Consider the following 23,709-nt stretch of genomic DNA (forward strand, 5'->3'; position numbering starts at 1 on the left):
CACTTGAGACTTATCTGTGAACCACATAATGGACATAAAATGTATGTAAGATAGTAAATCAGTTCATTCACGAGCCACTTCTTCTTCATATTTGAAAGATGCTCTTTTCATTCAACTAAGAAATTTATTAAAACCAGTAGTGAAAAGAGGACGTTGAATTTCATGCACAAGAATGTTCAAGGTAGTCACAGGGAGCCAAGTCCAGTCCACACTTTGAAGAACTTACACAACCATGAACACAGCAGATTTAAGAAATGGCCATTTTTAACCATAGACGTTCCAACAGAACCTTGCTACCTGTTACCCGCTAAAATTATTCTTTGCTCAGGTCCTTAGTTTTAGCATTAAGACATGAACTTTAATTATCATCATTTTCAGAAGAAGAAGAAGAAGAATTTATCAGGACCATCCATAGAGTCTCCAGTATTCAAAATCCTCAATGTTTTCTCCCTTTTGAGCTCTAATGATCTTAAATAATAAGTCTTAGCCTTCACAGACTCTATTATTTGGGGAAGATGGAAAGTCTCCAGTGTGCTTTTTCTGATAAGCATCTCCCCTTTGCTTTCTGAATGAAATACTTAATCTCATGGAAATCAGCCAGTTTGTCCACCCTCTGAGTACAAGACTCTGTTGTGAGACATTTAGAACCCATGACAACATGGAGCTCTCAGCTTCTTGGGAAGCAAATGCTGTTGGAAGTCTGCAGGTCGTGTAGAAGGGGCAGAGTGAAATAACAGCATGCAGTGCTGGGTGGAGGGACAGGCAGAGTCAGGCTCCCAAGGTGGGGCTCTCAGCCTCTTCCACTGCAGCTCTGTGATCTTGGTTGGTTATCAACTTCTACTTCATTCTTTTCGTTTAACATGGAGATAATGTGATTTAGGGCAGCACTTCTCAAACTTCTGATGCTCGGTGATCTTGTGCAATAGATGATCTGATTCAGTAGGTCTGGGGTGGAGCCTAAGATTCTGCATCTCTAAGAAGTTCCCAAGTGAAGCTAATTCTGCTGGTCTGAGGACCACACTTGGAATAGCAAAGGTTTGGGGGATCCTATATAAACCCTCAAATTTTATATAAAGTTCCTGGTTTGATTCCTATCACATAGCAAGTTGTCAATAAATGACTATTACTATGCCTAATATATATATATATATATATATATATATATACACACACACACATATATATGTATATGTACACACACACATATATGCGCATAGGCTTTCTCTAATTGTGGCGAGCGGGGGCTACTCGTCGTTGCAGTGCATGGGCTTTTCATTGTGGTGGCTTCTCTTGTTGCGGAGCATGGGCTCTAGGCGCGCAGCCTCAGTAGTTGTGGCGCACGGGCTTAGTTGCTCCACGGTATGTGGGATCTTCCCGGATCAGGGATCGAACCCGTATCCCCTGTATTGGCAGGTGGATTCTTAACAACTGTGTCACCAGGGAAGTCCACACCTAATATTTTGACAAGAGTTATGTGACACAGAATGTTGGATACATGCAGCTGATTTATCTTAATCAAGAAAGGCTGCTTCAAACCTAGGCCTAATTCGGATAATTCACAATAAATAATGCTTCCGATGTGCCTGAGGAAACTTAGGGACTTGTCTCAGCAGCAGTAACTGTGCTCACCCTTCCCTTAGAATGAGCACTTTGTGATTGATTCCACTGTGCAGCCAGGGTTGGGAACCATCTGCCTAATCGATTTTGATCAATGAGTAATTCTGAGCAATCTTTAAAAAGCCTGGGTCTTAAAAAAGTGGTACAAATGAACTTATTTAGAAAACAGAAATAGAGTCACAGATGTAGAAAAACTTATGGTTACCAGGGGGAAAAGGGGGTGGGCAGGGATAGATTGGGAGATTGGGATTGACATATACATACTACCATATATAAAATAGATAACTAATAAGGACCGACTGTACAGCACAGGGAACTCTTCTCAATACTCTGTAATGACCTATATGGGAAAAGAATCTTAAGAGTGGATATGTGTATATGTATAACTGATTCACTTTGCTGTACAGCAGAAACTAACACAACATTTTAAATCAGTTATACTCTAATAAAAATTTTAAAAAAAGAAAAAAGAATGAGCACTTTGAGTCTTACAGTTGCATTAACCTCAAGGAGAAATTTCACCAGTGAAAATAAGAGCACTAGGCCCATCCTTGATCACATTCTTGTACCATCACAGTTGGGGAAAGAGACATTCTTCTAAACACATCCAAGAGATGGCTTCTTCTACGGGTGAGGACGAAAGCCCAGAGAAAACAGGTGGCTACCCCCTCTGTTAGATTCTGAGTCATGAGCCAAATGAGACCTCCCACAGTTTAGATGTGTGATACTGGTTTGTTCTTGTTGTTGTTGCTGTTTGGGTTTGTTTTGTGAAGATGAAAGGGATAGGCTAAGACATATACTCCAACCCCTTGAGTTTGACCAGAATTGTGTAACGTAAATAAGATAATGAAATGGGGTATACAGGTACAATACTATTCTTTAATACTGATAAAAGTTACAATCCACCATGAATATGTAGCCATTGGGGGTCTATTAGTATGACAACCTAGCTGTAAAATAGAAAAACAAAAAATGGGCTGAAATATAAGATGAAATTGATAAAACTATAGTTCCTATGGAGAATTTGAATATACAGAAATCAATAGATCAGGTTGAGTAAGGATTTCAGAGAGTTTGAATAACACACCTTCCTTTTCAGCTCAATTTGATGTAGGTAGGTAGCTAGACAGAGTCAAATATGGAATAGAATTTCTTTTCAAACACAAATTAAACATTCTCAGAAATTGGTCATACGTTAGGGTGCAAAGGAAATCTCACCAGATTTCAAAAAGTAAAAATCAAGTGGGTCCCATTCACTGACCATAATGAAAATAAAATTAGAAATTACAAAAAAAAAAACCCCTTCTTATGTAAATTTTAAAATCATATTTTCAAATAACTCTTGAGTTATAGAAGAAATTAAAACTGAAATCTAAAACTACTTAGAAATAAATAACAAAGACCATTCTATATTCCTAAACATGTAGGATAGGGCCACAGTAACACACAGAGGACAATTTATAGCAGTAAGTAGTATACTGTACCAAAAATAAGAAAAAATGTAAAATGAATCTTTTGTCAATTCAAGAAGATAGAAAAGGAACAATATGATAACACATCTTAGGAAGAAAAGAGAAATAAAGTAAGAATAAATGCAAGGGAAAAAAAGAATTGAAAATTAACAACATAAGTAGGGATGATAAATAATATCAAAAGTTGGGATATACTTGAGATGTACTTGTCACGTTCCTTAAAAAATAAAAACAGGGGCTTCCCTGGTGGCGCAGTGGCTGAGAGTCCGCCTGCCGATGCAGGGGACACGGGTTCGTGCCCCGGTCCAGGAAGATCCCACATGCCGCGGAGCGGCTGGGCCCGTGAGCCATGGCCGCTGAGCCTGCGCGTCCGGAGTCTGTGCTCTGCAACGGGAGGGGCCGCAACAGTGAGAGGCCCACGTACCGCAAAAAAAAAAAAAAAATAAAAAAAAAATAAAAACAGAGTTACCATATGATCCAGCAATCCCACTCCTGGGCATATATCCAGAAAAGATAGAAACTCTAATTCAGAAAGATACCTGTACCCCAACATTCATAGCAGCACTATTTATAATAGCCAAGACATGAAAGCAGCCTAAATGTCCATCATCAGATGAATGGATAAAGATGTGGTGTGTATACACACATACACACACACACACACACACACACACACACACACACACACAGTGGAATATTACTCAGCCATATAAAAGAATGAAATAATGCCATTTGCAGCAACATGAATGGACCTAGAGATTATTATACTAAGTGAAATGTCAGGCAGAGAAAGACAAATATCCTATGATATCACTTATATGTGGGATCTTAAAAAATGATACAAATAAACTTATTTACAAAACAGAAATAGACTCACAGACATAGAAAAAAATTAATGGTTACCAAAGGTGGAAGGGGGGGGGAGGGATAAATTAGGAATTTGTGATTAACAGATACACATTACTAAATGTAAAGTAGATAAACAAGGACCCACTGTATAGCACAGGGAATTATATTCAATATCTTGTAATAACCTATAATGGAAAAGAATCTGAAAAAGAATATATGTATATATATGTTCTGAATCACTTTGCTGTACACTTGAAACATTGTAAATCAACTATACTTCAATTAAAAAAGAGATGTACCTGTCAGACCACTACATTATTTTCCGGTATATAAATGAAACTAAAAATAAAATCACTTCCAGTTTTTAATTAAAAGACAAAATATCCACACAACTTGCTTTGAGAATAAATATGCTTTGAAAATATGTTTTTGAAAATGACCCAAACTCATGATCTGAAACTTATCTGTGTGTCAGCAGAGAGTTACCTCTAAGCCTGTTTCCTGATCTACCAAGTAGGGATACTAACAGGGTGCATACCACGTGTCATTTAAGGTTTACATTAGTTATTATGTGAAAACATTGAAAACAGCGCCCTACGAAGAGTAGCCCTCATTAAGTGTTAGTGTGATTTTATTAATAATTAAGGAGAGTTGTCAGACTTGGTTGATAAAATCCCTGTGTTCTTCTTTGGGCTTTTTGAACATAGTGAGTCTTTAATAAACTTCTGTTGAATTTGAAAGCATATCTCCACCAGAAAGCAGGCAGGGTCTACAAGAAGAGAGGGATCTGTCCTACAGAAGCCTTGTTCAAATGATTAACGGTGTGGGGAGACACGAAGATGTAGGTTTCAGCTTTCTATGATAATTCAGCCGATGGGTATTGATGTATATAGGTTTGTTCTTTTAATTAAAGTGTGAAACAGGAAGAGAAATAGATGTTAGCTCAGGGCATACTCTGCTTACACTTTATCCATGACATTCCTGCCCTATGGTACTTGGACTAACAGCCGATGTCCCCAGCATAATAGCCATCCATGTCTCTGTCAACCTCGTATATCAAAGGCACACACCTAAATATGCACACTCACCTTCTGTTCCTGAGCCCTAACCTCATATTTGAGTCCAGATTCTACATGAGAAAGCAGTCTTAGGCTAATTCATGTAAATAAGCAAGCCCCTTGATGTGGGAGAAAGGGTTTTCTCCGGAGCCCGTCTGCTGTGTGTCCAATGTGGGTCTCAAATAGACTTGGATGCAGAATGAGAATGAGAGCTTTACAAATTACACCTGCCATCAAGGGATAACTGTAGACAACCCACTTTGTACCGCATACCTCGACAGCGACAGATCCTCAGACATCTCTGTCTCTGATGCAAATGGCCCGGTGCTGATGCTGAGTCTAGGAACCTTGGTCAGCTGGTCATGAAAATTAGGCATCTTTATGAGGGCTGTACGGTCATCCCAGATTAATCACATGGATTAAATCTGACTTGTAGTCCTAAAATTCTGTCCATCAAAGGCAAATTCACTTTTATATTGTACTCCGTGCATCTTTTTTTTTTTTTTTTTTTTGCAGTACGCGGGCCTCTGACTGCTGTGGCCTCTCCCGTTGCGGAGCACAGGCTCCGGACGCGCAGGCTCAGCAGCCATGGCTCACAGGCCCAGCTGCTCCGCGGCATGTGGGATCTTCCGGGACTGGGGCATGAGCCCGTGTCCCCTGCATCGGCAGGCAGACTCAACCACTGCGCCACCAGGGAAGCCCCGTGCATCATTTCTTGTTTTAAAATATTGTCCAGGAAACACAAACCCTATCACAGGAAACTCCAGGCAAAGGAAATTCTACAAACAACTACAGACAGGAAAACACAGCACACCCTATATCTGTCTATAGCAAATATACAGTGCCCTGTGGACAGGAAATGCTTTAAGAATTTCTGGGGGCACATCCATCTGCAAACAGACGTAGAGGAGTGGGAAACAGCAACAGCACTACAGGTCTGAAAGCACAAAGACCTCTATCTTCTAACAAACTGGCCTATTAAAAGGAAAGGTCACTTGCTGGCTTAGACTGAAGGAAGAAGTTCTGCCAAGGAACCCAGCAGCAAAATATGAAGATGGAGAACAGAGTGAGAAGGCGCTTTTGTTTGTCTCCACCTGGAAATCCTTTGAGAGGTGCTGCTTGGAGACTGGAGATTCAGGCACTCGGTTGGTTTCCCTGTTTTCAGGCTTCCGTGGATGATCAACACTGCAGCAACATGCCTCTTGCCCAGCCATCAGTAAATGAAAGCTAATTAACGAACACTGGATTTGTTTCGCTCTGAGCAAAGGGTACAGGCTTATCCTGAATGAGCAAGCTTTCTGAATATTAAGCTCCCACATCGTTACAAACAAGGTTGATCAGAACTTTCTATAATATATGCCCCTCAACAAGCCAATGAGTCTGGTATTACTTACGCTGTTGAGAAAGCTGGGGCTCAGAGACAGCGATAAACTTGTCCAGAGTCACCCAGCAACTGAGTGCCAGAACCAGCAGTACAACTACGTCTTTCTGATATCAAAGCTACGACCCACAATCTACTCAGCATTTCTGGTCCACCATTTTATCCTGGAGGGCCAATCCCAGTCACTCAGAGGAATATAGGAATTTTGTTTCTGCTCATCTCAAAGTTTAGGAATGACTTGGTATAAATTTCTTCCAAATTCTGTTTCCTAGATCCCTAATTTCTAAAATGGAGACTTGTGTTTAAGTAAAACGCAAAGCTTTTAAAACTCTACATCATATCATGAGTACATATTCTGGTGGCCAGAATGGAGGAGGTGGGTAGGGAAAGAAAGGCTCTGGAGGGAGCCTAGTCTGGTTATCTGTAATTTGCACTAAACGGGATTTCAAGAGAGCAGCCAGAAAAATGCACAGGTCACATTTCAGGACCACGGGCCCATCCTTCTTTAGAAAAATTCCTATGCACACCCACATAAGCCCTCTTGGCAACCTCTGATAACGACTGAAAGAGATGAAAGATTTTCTGTCTTTTGCTTTTAAATGCCCCTCAATACAATGGACTACTACTCAACAGCAAGAAGGAATGCACTATTAGTACATGCTACAACATGAATGAATATCAAAATGATTATGCTAAGTGAAAGAAGCCAGAAAAAAATAATCCATACTGTATCTTTCCATTTATATAAAATTCTAGGAAATGCAAACTAATTTATAGTGACAGAAAGCAGATAAGCAGTTGTCTTGGCACGGGGCTACAGTGAGATGGGATGGGTGGGTGGGTAGGATTATAAAAGGCATGAGGAAACTTCTGGGGGTGATGGATATGTTTATTTTCTTAATTGTGGTCATGGTTTCCTGGGAGGATGCATCTGTCAAAACTTCTCACTGTATACTTCAAAGATATGGGATTTATTGTGTGCCAAATATACCTCAATAAAGCTGTTAAAAAATAAAATAGAAATAAATAAGTGGGAGGTTAAAGGTATTCTAACCCGGAACCACATCCTTCCCTACTGACATTTCAAACTTGAGTGGTGTGTGTCTTAAAAATTATTTCATAGGCAGACAGGTATCCATCTCCGTTGTAAAGTAGGCAAATAGGTATTCATGGTGGCTTTTGGAGAAAGAGCATCATTCTGCGGACTCCTGTCTGGGTACGGCTTCCAGCTCAGAAGATGAGTCATGGAGACAGAGCATGGACCGTTGAGACCTTCCCCTAGCTGAGCACACCTGCCTGTACACATATAAGCTCTCACATGTTCAAATCTGCTTCTTTCCAGGTTCCGTGGCCAAACCCATCACTGACGCTCCAGCCCAGGCACCCCACCAACCCCCACCCCTACCATGGCTGAAGACGCGGACATGCGCAATGAGCTGGAGGAGATGCAGCGAAGGGCTGACCAGCTGGCTGATGAGGTGAGGGATGGAGACCTGGGAAGGGAGCAAAAGATGGAGAGCTGCATAGTTTGTCTTATTCAGGTTGAGGTGGGAAAAGGGCTTCTTCTCATGTCTCAGAAAAAAAAAAAAAAAACAGGAGGAGTATGACTTTGATTTCCTATATATCTAAGGGCTCTGCACACAGGAATGGGTTGGTTATAAAACTTGCATGCAGATCAGTGACCGAGCCCAAGCTTCCAACTCCTAGAAATCTAGAGAAGTCAAGATCCTCTAAGAAAAGCACTGTCTTTGGGTGTCTTACAGCCAGCGTTGTGCCAGAGTTGGCTCAATTCTGAGAGCTGGTTGTTACATTGTCCAGAACTTTGCAAGGTGGTATTAAAATTGAATTATATAAACTGACAATTGAATAGATCATATTAAAATCAAAGGTAATAAATACGTCCTAATGATTTTACTACTATCTATGCTTTCAAAGTTCTTGGCATGTGTTGTATCTGTAGTGTGAGGATACCGTCTAGAGGCCTGTTACCGTGAACCTTCCCAAGTTCACCTTCAGTGACACCATGGTGTAGTTAGAAATCAGAGAGGGAAAAAGTATTTACACCACGGAATCTGCAAACACTACAAATCAGGGCTTGACCTATTGTTTTGTTGATCCTCTAGACTTAAGAAAGTGGAAAAATATTAATAATGCAGATTAAACTTAAAAGTATGAACATCCGCAGCCATCACACTATAAGCAACACAAAAAAGAATTGAGAAATCTTCCAGTATTTGAAAACTATGATTCTCTTCAGCAGAGAAGCCACTTGCATCATTGACAAATGAATAAAGTTCCAAAACATGTCTTCATTCTTTCACTTGCCTTTTATTCACTCACGTAAATGAAAATATCCACCAGCGTTCATACCAGAGCTGCTCTTGTTTTATGCGTGCTTAGCTGTGGACACAAGAGTTCAGCAAAAATCAACAAAAGCTTTCTGTGAAAATCGATTGGCTATACAGAATTTGAAATAAGGTGTTGTGTATTTTATTATTATTTATAAATTTTATGGTAGTCATCCTTTATATCATTAAAATAATACACACACACACACACACACACACACACACACACACACATCTTTTTTCTGGAGAGCCCATTGTTAACATTTACCGGCATACCTCTGCTTACAGCCATTCTATTTCAAAAAGCAGCCTGCTGACAGTGCTTCCAGGAAAGTGAACATGCTTCATATACCTGCAAACTCTTGTCCAAAATAAGTTTGCCATTGAAAAGCACAGCTTTTGAGAAATCACACTGGTTGCTGGATTCTAGTAATTTAAAAGGAACTTAGAAAAAAGTGACCACACTGTGTCCAAGGGGCCAGTGCTGAATTCATTTTTTCTTATCTAAGGATGAAGATAATTATTATAGCTTTCTCCTATAGACTAGTTGTTTCAAACACGTTTGATTTTTTTTCCACCCTAGGGCAACAACTTAATTTGTACTGATAAGAACTTCCAATTGTGTTTCTAGGAGCTTTATAAGAAAATCGAAGTTAGATTCATCTCAATTCATGACAAATGATATTTGCCTTTAAAATTCAATATTCCTGGTCCAGGGAGGCCAAATTAGTCCTCTGAGTATTCGAGATAATTTTTCATGCCTCCTGCACATGCAAAATTACCTTTTCGAGCTTACTTTGTCTTTGATATCAAAATCAACTTCATCTGGTTTTGATTTTATGACAATCAGCTTTAATGTAATTGCTTTAGGGAATCTTATTATGTAGAAAGCCTGATAGGAAAGAGATTGAAATTGTGGTTCAGTTACAAACTTCAATGAACATGTGATAACAACCCTTTATGTTTCCCAAGTGAAGAAAGTTTTTCTGATATTCCAAGAACTCTGGATCCTGCGCTCATAATATTTATGTTTTTTATCTTAGTCGCTGGAAAGCACCCGTCGTATGCTACAACTGGTTGAAGAGGTAAGCAGTGACTATATTTTAAGATGAACTAATCCCTTTGGCTGACATATTCTTTGCCTAGACCCTTTGCCTTTCCCTAGACCACTGTCCCATTGATTCCAGTGTGGATGTAGCTACCAGAAAGCCATATAATGAGAGAGATGCTATATTTAAGTTGCCAGGTAGCCATCAAAGTATTCACTCTCCCTCCAGCCCAGCCTATCTTCCTAGTCTCGGAAGCAGAAGAGGGTGGTATTTCCAAGTATATAAATGTTCCCAAGAAATCACAAAAACAAATCAGAACGATTTTTTAATATACGAAAGAATTATCTACATAAAATCCTCATTTGTACTGATTTTGATGCCTCTAAATTACATCTAATCTTGGCCTTCTGTTTTAAATCTAGCTACATATATCACTTTAAAAAATATGTACCCAGAGAGGCATACTTTTCAGAAATTGTTACATTTATAGTCGGGCACTAAAATTCATGAAATAATAGGAAAATCCTTTAATAAAGGGAAACATCAAGTCTAGTCATGTAAATATAGAAGCTCTTTTATATTCCTGACTCTGGATTTAACATCCATTTTCAAGGCATGGTTAATGAATCCGTGACTATTTTTAAATGGGTGAAATAGGGCAGACAGCAATAATGGAACCAAAAGGGCATTTGCAATAAACCTCATTTATTCCAATTTGGGAGAGCGGCAGTCAACCAGGAAGAATAAATGGATTAATTGAAATTGTCCATTGGGAGAGATGAAGTGGAAAAAGAATGGGATGAGCTATATTTATCTTAACTGAATAAAACAAGTCTAATCATTTTTATTCAGTGAGATGCTGTTTTATCTATGCTTTGAAAATGCTTATCAATGTATAAATTCATGTGTGGTTATCATCTTTAGAGATCTTGGGGGTTTTCTAGCAGAATGATCAAATGAGCCTACTTGCCTCATGCTACTGTAAATTGCTTTTGCAATGACATGAAAGGAGAAAAGTGTCAATTTTATAAGGCTAAAAGGAAGGGCAGCCGCCTCTTACACTATGGAAGCCAACATTTTCCCTTACTTCTGCAGCTTCAGCTTCTCAGCTAAGAATGGAATATAGCTAACTGTGAATTGCCACAGGACGGGGAGGAGAAGGTGGCAACCAAGAGCTCAGAGGACCCCTGGGAAGGGTGGGGTGTCCACTGAAGGAGATCTATTACCATGAAAAATGACAGTTTGAGCCTGCAGCATAGCACAAACTGGCCCTCACAGGAGGTGGGCCAGCAAGGGGCCCTCAGCAGCACAGGAAAGCAACCTTCACTCTCTTAATGAAGAGAGATGTTTTCTTTGTGCTGTCCTGGGACTCATGCAGAAGTACTTGAGGACCAGAAAGGAGGCAGATATTCTAAATCTACTAGTGTCGGTGAGGCTTTCAGAATCCACATGTTGCCCCTCATCTTGTCATGAGAACAAGTAAAAGGAACAAATCTGAGTAACATCCACACATGAGCTCTCACCGTGACAGGAAGGAAGGGAGTCCAGAAGTCAGCTGACATCATTATCTTGATTCGTGTTTATGACCTTCAACCATGGCCTCCAAGCTCATATTTCATTTTCATTTGTGTGTGTGCACATGTGAAGGGAGTTTCTAAACTGCAAAATCTATCACCAGTTTGCCCACCTGTGCAATGTTGAAACTGCCTAGAGCACAGAAAGTGATGGAGGAATGCATCCAACACACTTTTCCCAACTAGCCCCTCCCCCATCAGAGTCTTTGGGCCGCAGAGACTTCTTTTTCTGTGTCTTAAATTGCAGGCAACGTTGGCCAGTCTTGGAAAAGGAGTGTCTGCTCTAATTTATTCTGGAAAAAAAAAAAAATCTCAGAAGCTCTATTAATTGAAGTAGGATTCTCAAATATTACATTTTTGTTTTTCCTAAAGTGTTTCTCGATCAAGCATGAAGTTGCATCTTAGAACAGGGGGTGAAACAGATGGATGCTGTCTCCTGCCTCTAACACATGAGAGGAGGCTATTAGACTTTCCATCCTTAGGAAATTATGAGTAAGGCATTATTAGACTAGATTGATTGCTCTTATATCCTCCTGGGTTATCTTATATTGATGGTCAAACATCCCTTATGTCTAGGGCATTGGCCAGTCAGATGATATTCTGCTTTCAATCAGGAAGGAAATTCTCTTTAAAGAGAATCAGCATTAAATATTCATCAAGGGCAGAAATCATTTGGAAAATCTGAGCATTGAAATACTAGGATCTTGCCCATGATCCCAAAGTCCATCAGTGCCATATAATTTGAATTGAGCTGAATGCTTATTGAAATTCAGTCTCAAAGACAGGAAAGGTTACTCAACTTGTGACGTTTCCCTGAGGCAAACAATCCCACTTTCAGTGTAATGTATAGGACTTTGTGCCATCCCTCATGGACTTTAAGGTGTAACAGAGTGGAAGGCATGGAAGCTTGGTTTTTAATAGAAGCCATCATCAGTGTATCAAGGACAATGTAAAGTTACACAGAGATCAGTAGAGAAAGTTCAGAAAAGCTGAATACCATACACACATAAAAAGATTAGAAATCACATAACACTTGGTTCCCAGCCTGGGCCTGGGAACTGGCTCTTTTGATGGATGCATTTCAGCAAATATTTATGGAGTGCCTGATGCTGGAGGTGGAAGATCAAAATTGATATCATGTAGAAAAACAGATATGAAAATAGCTCTCCAAATTCAAGGCCACACCTGCCTCAGGAGCACAGAGGAAGGGACAATGAATTCTAGAGGGAGAGTCATGAATACTATTTGATTCCAGACAAAAAAGTTAACTCTGCTAATACTAGCTGCAGGAAATGAGCTCTACATGTTAATGCCTTGGGCTATAGAACAAAGCCAGGAAAAGCCACACTGCCCTAGGGCAGGCTGATCCAAAAGCCCCACACAGAGCTTTCACGCCGTGGTGGTTACTGAGGGCTCCCCAACATGTATGGGTGTTTCAGCATCTTTTCTTTTCATTCCAACTTATCTTTTGAAACACGTTGGCCACAAGAAGAAAATAAGCATTCTAAAGCTATGTCTTTGTTATGCCAGACTTTGTACTAAAGGTAGAAAATTCAGGCTGAGCAGTTGTTTTCAGGTAGGCAGTTGTAGGGATCTTTTGGAACTCTCGCGGTTAAGAGAGTGTCTGGACTGGCCTAGTTTTAGCTCAGGTGTATTGGACTTTGGGAAAAGCGTTGCAGGATGACAAAAGACTTTAAAATGTTCTATAAACATGGTCTTAGATCATCAGCAAGAAAAAAAATAAGAATAGAGAAATAAAAAGTAAATGAAAAAAATCAGGGACTTCCCTGGTGGTCCAGTGGTTAAGAATCTGCCTTCCAATGAAGGGGATGTGGGTTCAATCGCTGGTTGGGGAACTAAGATGCCTCATGCCATGAGGCAACTAAGCCCACGTGCCGAAGCTACCGTGCCTACGCACTCTGGAGCCCACACACCACAACTAGAGAGCCTGAGTGCTGCAACTAGAGAGAAGCCCATGTGCCACAACGAAGAGCCCAAGCCCGCGTGCTGCAACGCAGATCCCATGCACCGCAACTAAGACCCAGTGCAGCAAAATAAGTAAATAAATAAATATATTTTAAAAAAGCACTGACATCTCCAACTCCCCCTGTTCACAGTTAGACAAGTTTCCCAGGGATCTTGAACAGGAACCAAGAATTGAGCTAAGACAAAAATAGAACAACCTCCTCTCCCTCCTAGCTATTAAAACATAATACTCATTAAGGAATCAGAGAAAGTAACATTCTGCCTCCCCCAAGATATCGTCCCATCCCTGTCCTTCTCTCTTGCCCTCCTAGTTCCTCCAAAGGACCACACAGTTGTTTTGATAAAAGTTGTCAGCAAAAAGTGGAGCCAAATATAAGTTCTACTATTTATTGAGAACCTACTATATGCCAGCAACTGTGCTCAGAGTTTATTATCTAATTTAATCCCTGCAGTCACTTTTTCTACTGCTTTGCTCTCCATTTTGCCAAGGAGGAAATTGAAGTCCACAGTGGTTAAGAAACTTGCTTGAGACACACAGCCACAAAAGACAGAGATGAAATTCAAACTCAGATCTACCTGATTCCAGAGTGTGAATTCTTACAGCATTTCCCTTACACCAGCAGCTCCCACAATATTTAAAAATTTTTTGAGAATTCCACAAAAAGCAAAAGGATCTAAGAAAACAAACATAGCAGCTCATCCTAAACTGACATTCCACACAAATGAAATCCTTTATCTCAGTTTTTGAATCATGGCCTCCAGTGGAGTTGAACCTGTAGAAGCTTTTAGGTTCTGTAGCTTATTTTGTCTTTATAAATCTTGGGAAGTGAGGGAGCTGTTTCTGTCCCCATCTGACAGCTGGGAAAGCTGAGACACAGAACGGATGACTCTAGAGCAATAGAACTGTAAAGATAAGTCTAGAATTCAGAATTACTGACTCCCAGATGCCAGCTCTGTTCACTTGACCAAACTGTTTATCATTCTGTGAAGCACAGTTTAGAAGCCAGGCATTTGTCTGGCCCTTACCTTAGTGCCTGGGGCAGAGTGGAAGCACAATAACCATTTAGTGAAGGAATGAATGAATGAACAAACTAATGAACGAGTGAGTGAATGAACCATCCTAGCAACTACCCAATCTTATTTAGCATCTCTATCCTTATCTTAAATATGGGAAAGCATCCTGAAAGGTCAAGTGACTCCTCCCCAATCTCAAGACTATTAACTGGCTGAGCTAAGAACATAATCCAGCATTCCTGACTCTCTGACCTGTGCTCACTGCTTCTGTTCTCCCAAATTGGGGCAAACTCTTGGTGGTTCTGTGAATCATTCCAGCACTGAAACATTTAGCACCAAATTGAACAAAGAGGAAATTATACTTGCAGAGGAAATTATACTTTATTTTATTTATTATATAAAATAAATGGGTAGAGCAGAAAGGGTCAACAGATGAGAGTTGAACTGACTAAACTGAAGTCACTCACCTGTTTCTCACCCTCCATCCCAAATAGAACAGAACAGAAACCTCGTGCATAGCCTTGAGTTGGATCCTTAGAGAAGAAGATGCTCTCTGAGATGACTCCATCCTCACTGGAACTTGCATTGTCACATCCATATGCCTGAATGAGCCATCTGCTTTTTACAATTTCCTCTCATAAACAATGGCTAAAATTTGCAGAAAAGGGGCATAGAAATTGTTAAAATACAGTCTAGTGTAGACAAATGTCCATTTATAACACATTGAAGAACAAGATTTTGAAATGTCTTGTGGGGTCTAGAATCTTGCTGCTCAATGTATGGCCCTGCACCAGCCAGCATCGCCGATCTTGTTCAAAATGAAAAATCTCAGTCTCTACCCCAGTCCTACTGAATCAGGATCTATATTTTAACAAGATGTTTTCTATGCAGGGAATTCATATACACATTAACGTTTGAGCAGTGGTCTAGAAACTTCTGGTGGTAGTCTGTAATGATGATATTTTAGTTTGCCCAGATATCCTGCTATAGATGCATTTTGTGAAGGTATTTACTTTATTAACCCTGGTGTAAGGCTAACTATAGTCCAGGCACCGTTCTAACATGTGCCGCCTATTAATTCATTGAATTCACATAAGAACTCAATGAAGTATGAACTATTATGATAGCTGTATTACAAATGAGAGAACTGAGGCACAGAGCAATTAAGACATTTGCCCGAGGTCCTGCAGCCAGGAAAGAAAATCACCAGGATTCCAAGGCAGAGTCTAGCTCCAGAATCTGTGCTGTCAATGACTCCTGAAGTCATCCTGAGCCATCACTCTCCAAACTACATCCTGACTTTGCAACTAAAACTTATCAAAATGTGTTCAACCACTAATTTGAAAAGATACATGCACCCCAGTGTTCATAGCAGCATTATTTACAATTGCCAAGGTATGGAAATGACCTAAGTGTCCATCAAGAGATGAATGGATAAAGAAGCTGTGGTATATATATATACAATGGAATACTATTCAGCCCATAAAAAAGAATGAAATTTCGCCATTTGCAGCAACATGGATGGACTTGGAGGGTATTATGTCAAATGAAATAAGTCAGACAGACAAAGACAAATACTGTATGATATCTTATCTGTGGAATCCAAAAAACACAACAAACTAGTGACTAAAACAGAAAAGAAGCAGACTTACAGATATAGAGAACAAACTAGTTGTTACCAGTGGGGAGAGGGAAGGGGGAAGGAGCCATAGAGGTGTAGGGGTAAAAAAGGGGTTCTTATATGATTACATGAAATCGTGTATGTGAAAGTTTTGAAAATTATAAAGCACTATACAACTTAAAGAATCTTTCATTCCATTTTTTTAAAACAAGCATAATAGGCTTTTCTGTCTGGTAGAGTTAACTGCACACGTTCTCTGAAATGGTGAGCTTATAAAAGCTCACAGAAATAATTTTCAGTGTTTTATTTTATTTTTGAAAGCACTATTGGAATTAAATTGTTGAAATACTGTTAAAAAAAACAAAACAAAACACTTTTGTTGACCTCCACTAACATCTCTCTCTTAGGTTAATGTAAGTCAGTCGAAAATAAATGGGGCCATGAGAGACGTATTTTAGAATTTATTCTAGGTACCACCATGAGCTTTTCTTGAAAAAACAATTAATCCAAACTGTAAGCACGGCCATTTAATATCTATTAATAATCACCCTATAAAACGGAAGGTCTTTACATAACTAGTTCCTGGAAATGATGATTATGAGCAATGCAAATATCTCTGCTCCTTTTTTCCCACCCACCAACTCCCACTCCCCTCCACTAAATAGTTCAGGGCTGTTTGGTTTATTTAGATCATAAGGGGTGAACAAAAAAACTGCAGTAAAACTTGTGGATGAATTATTTTCTCACACCATATTATTGTGCAGAATTTCAGATTTCATTAGAAAAAGCCCTTATTTCTCATCTGTCATTCCCTTTTCTAAATCTTGCAGAACTTCTCTCCATAGAGAAAGAAATGGAAGATTGAATTTCCTTTTGAGCTATGTTTCTCAACCTTTGTGAAGCTGTCATCCTTTTTGATAAACCTAAAAATCTCACCACCACTCCCAAGATTCTTACACATCTTTTCAGTAGAGCACCCCTCCCCAATTCACCTAGGGAAACTTTCTGATCTATCTGCCAGAGAAGATTTAGTCTTGAAGATTTTGAAAGATTTGCTTTCTGTGGTTGGTGTTACAAAAACTATAGGCATCTTTATTTTCCAGATATAAAATCACACTATAATATTAAGTATGTGTATTTCAAGTCCATGCCAAGCCCCATCCCAAGCCCCACCCCATGGAGACTGAGCTACATACCCCTCTTCTATCTGAGAATCACTGATGAAGCAAGTCCACAGGTGACCCACCTCTCTGAGTTCCTCCCCAGCCCCTAATACTCTCTGCCATATTTCCTCCCTCTTTTTCCTTTGGTCCTTCTTCATTTTCCATATCTAGGGCTAATTGTCCCCTTACTGATTTCTCTTTCTCTCTTTTCTCTCTCTAACTCTTTTTCCACTTTGCTACCATTATTGGAATGTAGAGTAAAGATGCTGGTATCAGGACTTTGGTTATGTTGGATGAACAAGGAGGTAAGTTCAGATTTCTTCAGTAAGAACAATTCCTCATCTGAATAAAGTCCATTAAAAAATGATTTGTGCATCTACAGGTGGCCATTGATGTGTGTTATGCACATATATGTGTGTAAGAGTTCTACAGTTTTTATCTTGCTTTTTTTCTCCTTTTTCTGTTGAAAAGATTGGTAAATGTATGGAAATGTTGAGATCTTCATGGTTGAGTAAATGGTACTACACACCCTGTTATATGTGTTGGGGTAATAGAATTTTGAAGGCAGAAGTCATTTGTTTGAATTTTTAATGATAGGATTTTGGAGAGTTTGAGAATTCTTCTCCTCATCCCCAATCTTTCCCATAAATTTGATGTGGTAATTCCTAAATAGAATGAGAGAATAGTATACCATATTGTCCATTTCTTTTGACCATCCTAATTCAGCATCTGGCAATATTGATTTCCAAGTCATTATGAGAATTCCTTGAATAACTGGAAGCTGTTTTTAACAGGACATAAACTGAGGGAAATCACTGTAAAGTGGAAAATTGAACATTTAAAATATTTGAACTTTTTCTTTTAATTATTACGGAAATACTAAAAGCAGTGAACATCAGAGTGCCAACATTTTAGTATAGCATATTTAGTCTACAGTGGAACCTAGAAGGGTAACACCAAACTTTTTTTCTTTGATTTATACATAGAATCATACAGCAATGATTTATTTAATTCTAGCCACAAGTTAGTTACCTGATTCCATTCTGAATTCTTATCATAATAATCAGGTTTAGCAGAATTTTTTCTCTTTATGTATATCTTACAAAGACATTAGAAAACTCTTAACAATCACGAGAAATTTTTTGTCAAAGATAAAAATATAAAATTTTCTACAACATGGAACACCATAAACAAACTCCAGGAATAAACCTCAAACTGGGGAGGTGGGGACGGGGCGGGAAACTGCCTTACGGATAACAGACATAAGGCATTTCCCTAAAATACAGAGAGAACTTGCATTTTATCAAAGAAAAGGACAACAATATACAAGAAACAATGGATGTAATATGTAAATCATCAGTTTACAAGTAGACAAATGAAACCATGCTTCACCCAACAACAGTAATGAGATGCCACTCTTTAGCAGATTGGCACAACTTCTTTTAACTGATAACAATCAATGCTGTGAATATGTTGGGAAAACAGAAACTCTCAATCTACAGATGGGCACTGTTGATCGGTACAAAGTTTAAGAGTAATTTGATAATATCTCCAAATTTTGATGTGCACCCATCTTTGACCAAGATATTCCACTCATAGAATTATATGCTACAGATATTCACTGACAACTCCGTGAAGAAAAATATACATGCCTTACCTGTAATGGTGTAAAACTGGAAACTAAATGTCTGTCAGTGGGGAGACTGACCAAATCAATTATGATATGGCCAGGAAAGAAATTCTGCATAAAATGTTCTGCAACCTTTACAATATATGAGATCAATTTTTACTAACTTCTGAAGAATTACAGCAGGGGCAGGGAGGGACTGAAGGAAGGTGTATTATTTGGGGTCCTCTGGGAAACAACTGCTAAGAATCAATTAGAAGTGTGTGAGACTTCTTAAGGAAATGTCTGCAGTGGGTGAAGGGGAGAGGAAGCAGGAGTAGGCAGGGAGAGCCTTTGGACTGTGATGCGGGCTTGACACTTGTGAGAGGAGAGGGGAACAGAAGGAGGATTGGATAGGAAGAGCCTCATTCTGTAGTGCTGCTCTGAGAAAGTCTCAGCCAGACTGATAGGCAGCCCAGGAGCAAAGACAACCCAATGGAGCAGCCCTGTGACGCAGGGATGCCTCCACTCTAGTAAATTGTGCTCAGCTGTTGGCTAGAAGCATCCCAGGGAGGGCATGGCTTCCATGTAAATGTGGTAGATCCCATAGGTGCAACAGCTGGAGGTGTCAGCTAACTACAGGGTCTCTCTTGAAGGGAGATCTGAGGGGTACACCCTCATGGCTGCTATATAAAGACATTTGTTTCTATATTATTTATTTGTATTGAACTTTTCCAATAAATATACACCAACTATTTTTTTTAATCCGAAGAAAATTTTTAAAAAAAACAATTGAACATCAATCCCAACACTTCTCCCCCCATTTTTAAAATATAAATTGTCAAAATTAATACAAAAATAATGGAGCCTAGTGGAGTTGTATTTTGAAGGAATTACAATAGCTGTGGCAGTCTTCAGAACTCTCCAGATGAATTTGCTATAAATCATAAGACTTGCTGGCTTGATGTGTATAACAATGTCCCAGACTTTGAAACTCAGGACACAGCAAATCATTGCTTTTTTAAAAAATTTATTTAATTAGGCAGCAGGTGCCCATACAGAAGAGTGGTACCTCATTTGCAGAGCTAAATTGATACATATATACTCAGGTAATAAGAAGTTCTATCTTATTAACTCTTTTAGTTAATAATTTGCATGTGAAGAGAGTAGAAAAGGAGCATTGCAATAGGAGAAAAAGTTTGAGAAAGGTTCAGGATAATACCATTTTCTCCCCTAATTATAAAGCATTGACATGAAAAAATAATATATACAAATCTGAAGTCAAAAAGAAAGTGAATAAGATATTGAGTTTCAAATTTCATTGTACTTTGATGAAGAAAATCTACAGGAAAAATTTGCCAACATCTTTACATTATTCTCTGAGAAACAAAGTAAAATTGCAGATTGCCCCCACAAGATAGTTAATGTTCTCAGCTAAGACATTTCGATTGTGGCCACACAGCAATAAATGCTAACTTCTTGGTTGAACATATTTCCTAGGATAACCTGGGTTTTACCAGATGCGTGGTGAATAATTGATACCGATGAGAAGCATGCAACTGTAAACCCTCAAAAGTGGGTAGCTTCTGCCTGGTCTTAAATGCTACATGTTCCATTTATACTGTAAGAAGAGATTAGAACTTTTGAAATGACTGATGAGTCAACAACCATCTTTACTGCCATTGTAAATGCATTTTGACACTGCATATGCTGTGTTTAGTTGTTTAGATCAGTAACTGCTTTAAAATTTCTCTCCAGTTATGCTCTACTAATTTTGTCTTTGCCTGAACACCAAAAGTGTTGACTGCAACTGCACAGAAGTCTCAAGAAACAGCCATCCGCCTAAAGAGCCAATCCAGGTTGTCCTGCTAAATGGTTGTGCTAGGAAATTCCTTATGGGATTCTTGTTTTACACCCAGGTGTCAGGAGACACCAAGGAGCACTGAGCATGACAGATGGCCCTGAAATGTCCTACGTCCTTGGACTTTTCTTGTCTCCAAGAGAAATCCCCATGAAAAACCCCTAGCCCTAATGTGGGATGATTTAACCTTTCACTTCCATATCTCTTGTTCCCTTTGTTGGTCTTTGCTGGGTTATATGTTTGTTTTGATGCTGAAAATGCTGCTCTTGGGACAATCCCATGGGAATGGCTACAAACTAAACAGTGAAATCTTTGACCACTGCCTGGCAGAGTAAAGGAAAAGTAAACCCTCATCCACAGAGCCTGCCAACTTTCTTAAAGGGTTCATGGCACTACAGGGTAAAATTTGTGAAAACATCCCTCTTGCTAAAGTCCACTCACCAATATCTCTTCTGAATGACTAAAGCTGCATTGCCCAATATGGTAGCCCCTAGTCACGTGGTTATTTAAATTTATTTAAATGAATTTCCATATGGTCATCAATTCTAAGGAAAATGGAAATCATGTAGGCAGTATCTTGTAATTGGTTACACTCATGAAGGCTTGCACATTGGGTCAATCAATAGCATTGACCTCTTGCTATTCTTCTGCTGTTTCTTTTTTTACTAGATTGAGGATTCTAACGGTCCCATGCTGCTTCACTTACGTAATATTAGTAGAAAAGATGTCTAAACTTAGATCCCTGAGCATCCTGCCATTGGTGGATCCATTACAAATAACCAGTCATCCAAATATCATAGCAAAAGAAAGAACAAGCTCTTGCCCCAACATATAGTGTGATGTACTGGAATACCTCCCCAATCCCAAATTTTATTCCCCTCCCAGTCTCCAAGAGTAAACAGAAAACAGCCAAAAAGTAAGTTTAGGGAGGTAAGGAGCAGTCAACCCTAGACACTGCATTGCATCAGCTTCTCAGATCCTGCTGTCTACGCAAGAATGGAATGAGGATATTGATTGCTTTCAAGCATTTCCTGAGGAAAATCTTCACAGAAATCATTTAAGTGCTGTGAAGTCCCAATACACCAAACATATCCACAAACGTAACTCAGTAACACTCTTAAAATTGACATTATTGTGAGCTCCTGCTATGTGCCATAGCACTGAATAAAACAGGCAAAAATCCCTGCCTTTATAGCATTCACATTCAAAGAGGGAACCAAAAAAAAGAAAAAAATTAATATTATTGTCAGAATATCTGTGACAAAATGGTTCCACAATATTTTTTAATTTCTTTTTAAATATTTTTATTTCTTTTTTAATTTTTTGTTTATTTTTTAATTTATGACCATGCCATGAGGCATGCTGGATCTTAGTTCCCTGACCAGGGATCAAACCTGTGTCCCCTGCAATGGAAGCGGTGGAGTCTTAACCACTGGAACCCCAGGGAAGTCCCACAATATTTTTTTAATTAAGGATTTGACTTATAATTGTGTATAACGAAACATTCAACCAATATTGGAGCAATAAAATAGTTTTCTGAATCAACTTTTCTGAAAGAACTCCAGAATTCCTATTTGCTGTGATCTTTGCTGAACAAACTGGCAAACCATGGCCGAATCCCGCTCTCAGAAATAGGGATTTGGACCTGCCTGTTTGTTTTTATCTTTTAATTTGAATTCTCTGGTTCAGAAATTCAACACTTGTGGGCCAGTTCACTTTTATTTATGTTATTTTCTAATCCCTGGAGACACAGTGGGTGGGGATCTTGAAATGTCAGAAAGTTATCTTAGCTGAAAATATTAACTCAAGAGAAATTCCTTAGGAAAGGCAAACACCTGAATGTGTGTCCCCATGCCATAACCTGTGCATATGACAGCTGTCATTAGTTGAGTCCAGCAAGTTTTCCCTCTGAACCCAGATGCTTCAATCTCATCTCAACCCAGCTCTCCAGGAAGCCATTAGCAATTTCTCGATTGGAATTTGGTGTCCCTATTCTGTCTGTACTTAACATAGTTCTTGTTTTGAGGATATTGGGCTCCTTTCCCCCCAACCAATCCCCTCATTTGATAGTTAATTTGATCTACAGACTAATTTATTGCATTCCTTAAAGGAAACTGGAATGAAGTCTTCAGAAAAGTACAGAATTCCTTGGTTTGTAAAGAATTGTCATCCATTTGTTTTTTAGCCCCTTTAGAGATTTTTCTTAAGCTATTACTGTACCTATATTTATTCAGCAAAAGTTTGCCAGCACTGCACCCTTATTTCCTCCGTCTAGCCTATGCTGGATAAACATTTTGTTTTCCCCTGTCATTTGAAAAGCAGAGCAGAGATAGCAGATTCTTAATAAGCTGAATTCTATTCCTCAGCCCCACAAAAGAGAACATAATAGGCTCTTATTTTCCAAATGGATAGTCTCTCCAGTTTGGGCCACTAGTGAACCTAGCTTAGTTTTCTGGAATGACAATTTCGACTGGAATGACAATTTAATGTGAAATTGTTTTTAAGTGATTATGTATGCCCTTAGACTGGAAATGTATTTACCAGTTTTATTATAATCATGCCTTCCTTCCCAGAGGTGTAGGCATGCATGCATGACAATATAGATGAAAGGAGGAATAGAAATGTAATTAGGTTTTGTAAATAGACAGCCAAGACATCCCATTGCTGTCTTAATGGTCTTAAAAGCTGTTTTAAAAATCCCTTCATGGAACTTATAGTTTGCTCAGTTTGATGACACAACTTTTGAAAAATTAATCAAGTTGGTGTATGTTACCCTGGTGACTTGGAAGTATGATTCATTTTTATGGGTATTGATCTATGTCTTAGGTATACTAAGGTCAGCTTTCCTGGCAGTGATGACTTGGTACTGTTTTATGTTCCAATCCATCACCTTCCTCCAGAGACCCAGGCATTCATTTTTCCCATGCTCTGCCTGGGGTTGGGGTCTAGCATTTCGCATTGTGGAGAATGGGAAATCAGAGGCAGAGAAGTGAAATGCCTTCCAAAGCTTTCATTACAAGGAAGTCATAGGATAAAAGGAATTTAAATGTTCCACTACCTATAACATTGCCGTGCTGATGTTGCTTTTCTTAGAGCTTGTGTTAATTGAG

General features: G+C 39.1%; 1 protein-coding gene across 1 annotated transcript in view; it reads left to right on the forward strand.

The window, feature by feature from the left end:
* The window catches only part of SNAP25 (synaptosome associated protein 25), a 79,723-nt gene that overhangs the window by 42,247 nt on the left and 13,767 nt on the right, over window positions 1–23,709 (forward strand). Inside the window, exons 2-4 of the mRNA XM_032607124.1 lie at window positions 7,720–7,855; window positions 9,769–9,810; window positions 17,389–17,437. Coding sequence (XP_032463015.1) covers window positions 7,784–7,855; window positions 9,769–9,810; window positions 17,389–17,437 — 163 coding nt within the window. The 5' untranslated portion in view covers window positions 7,720–7,783. The remainder of the gene's footprint in view (window positions 1–7,719; window positions 7,856–9,768; window positions 9,811–17,388; window positions 17,438–23,709) is intronic.

Source organism: Phocoena sinus, chromosome 15, assembly GCF_008692025.1.
Source record: "Phocoena sinus isolate mPhoSin1 chromosome 15, mPhoSin1.pri, whole genome shotgun sequence".
In the NCBI taxonomy this organism is placed as follows: domain Eukaryota; kingdom Metazoa; phylum Chordata; class Mammalia; order Artiodactyla; family Phocoenidae; genus Phocoena; species Phocoena sinus.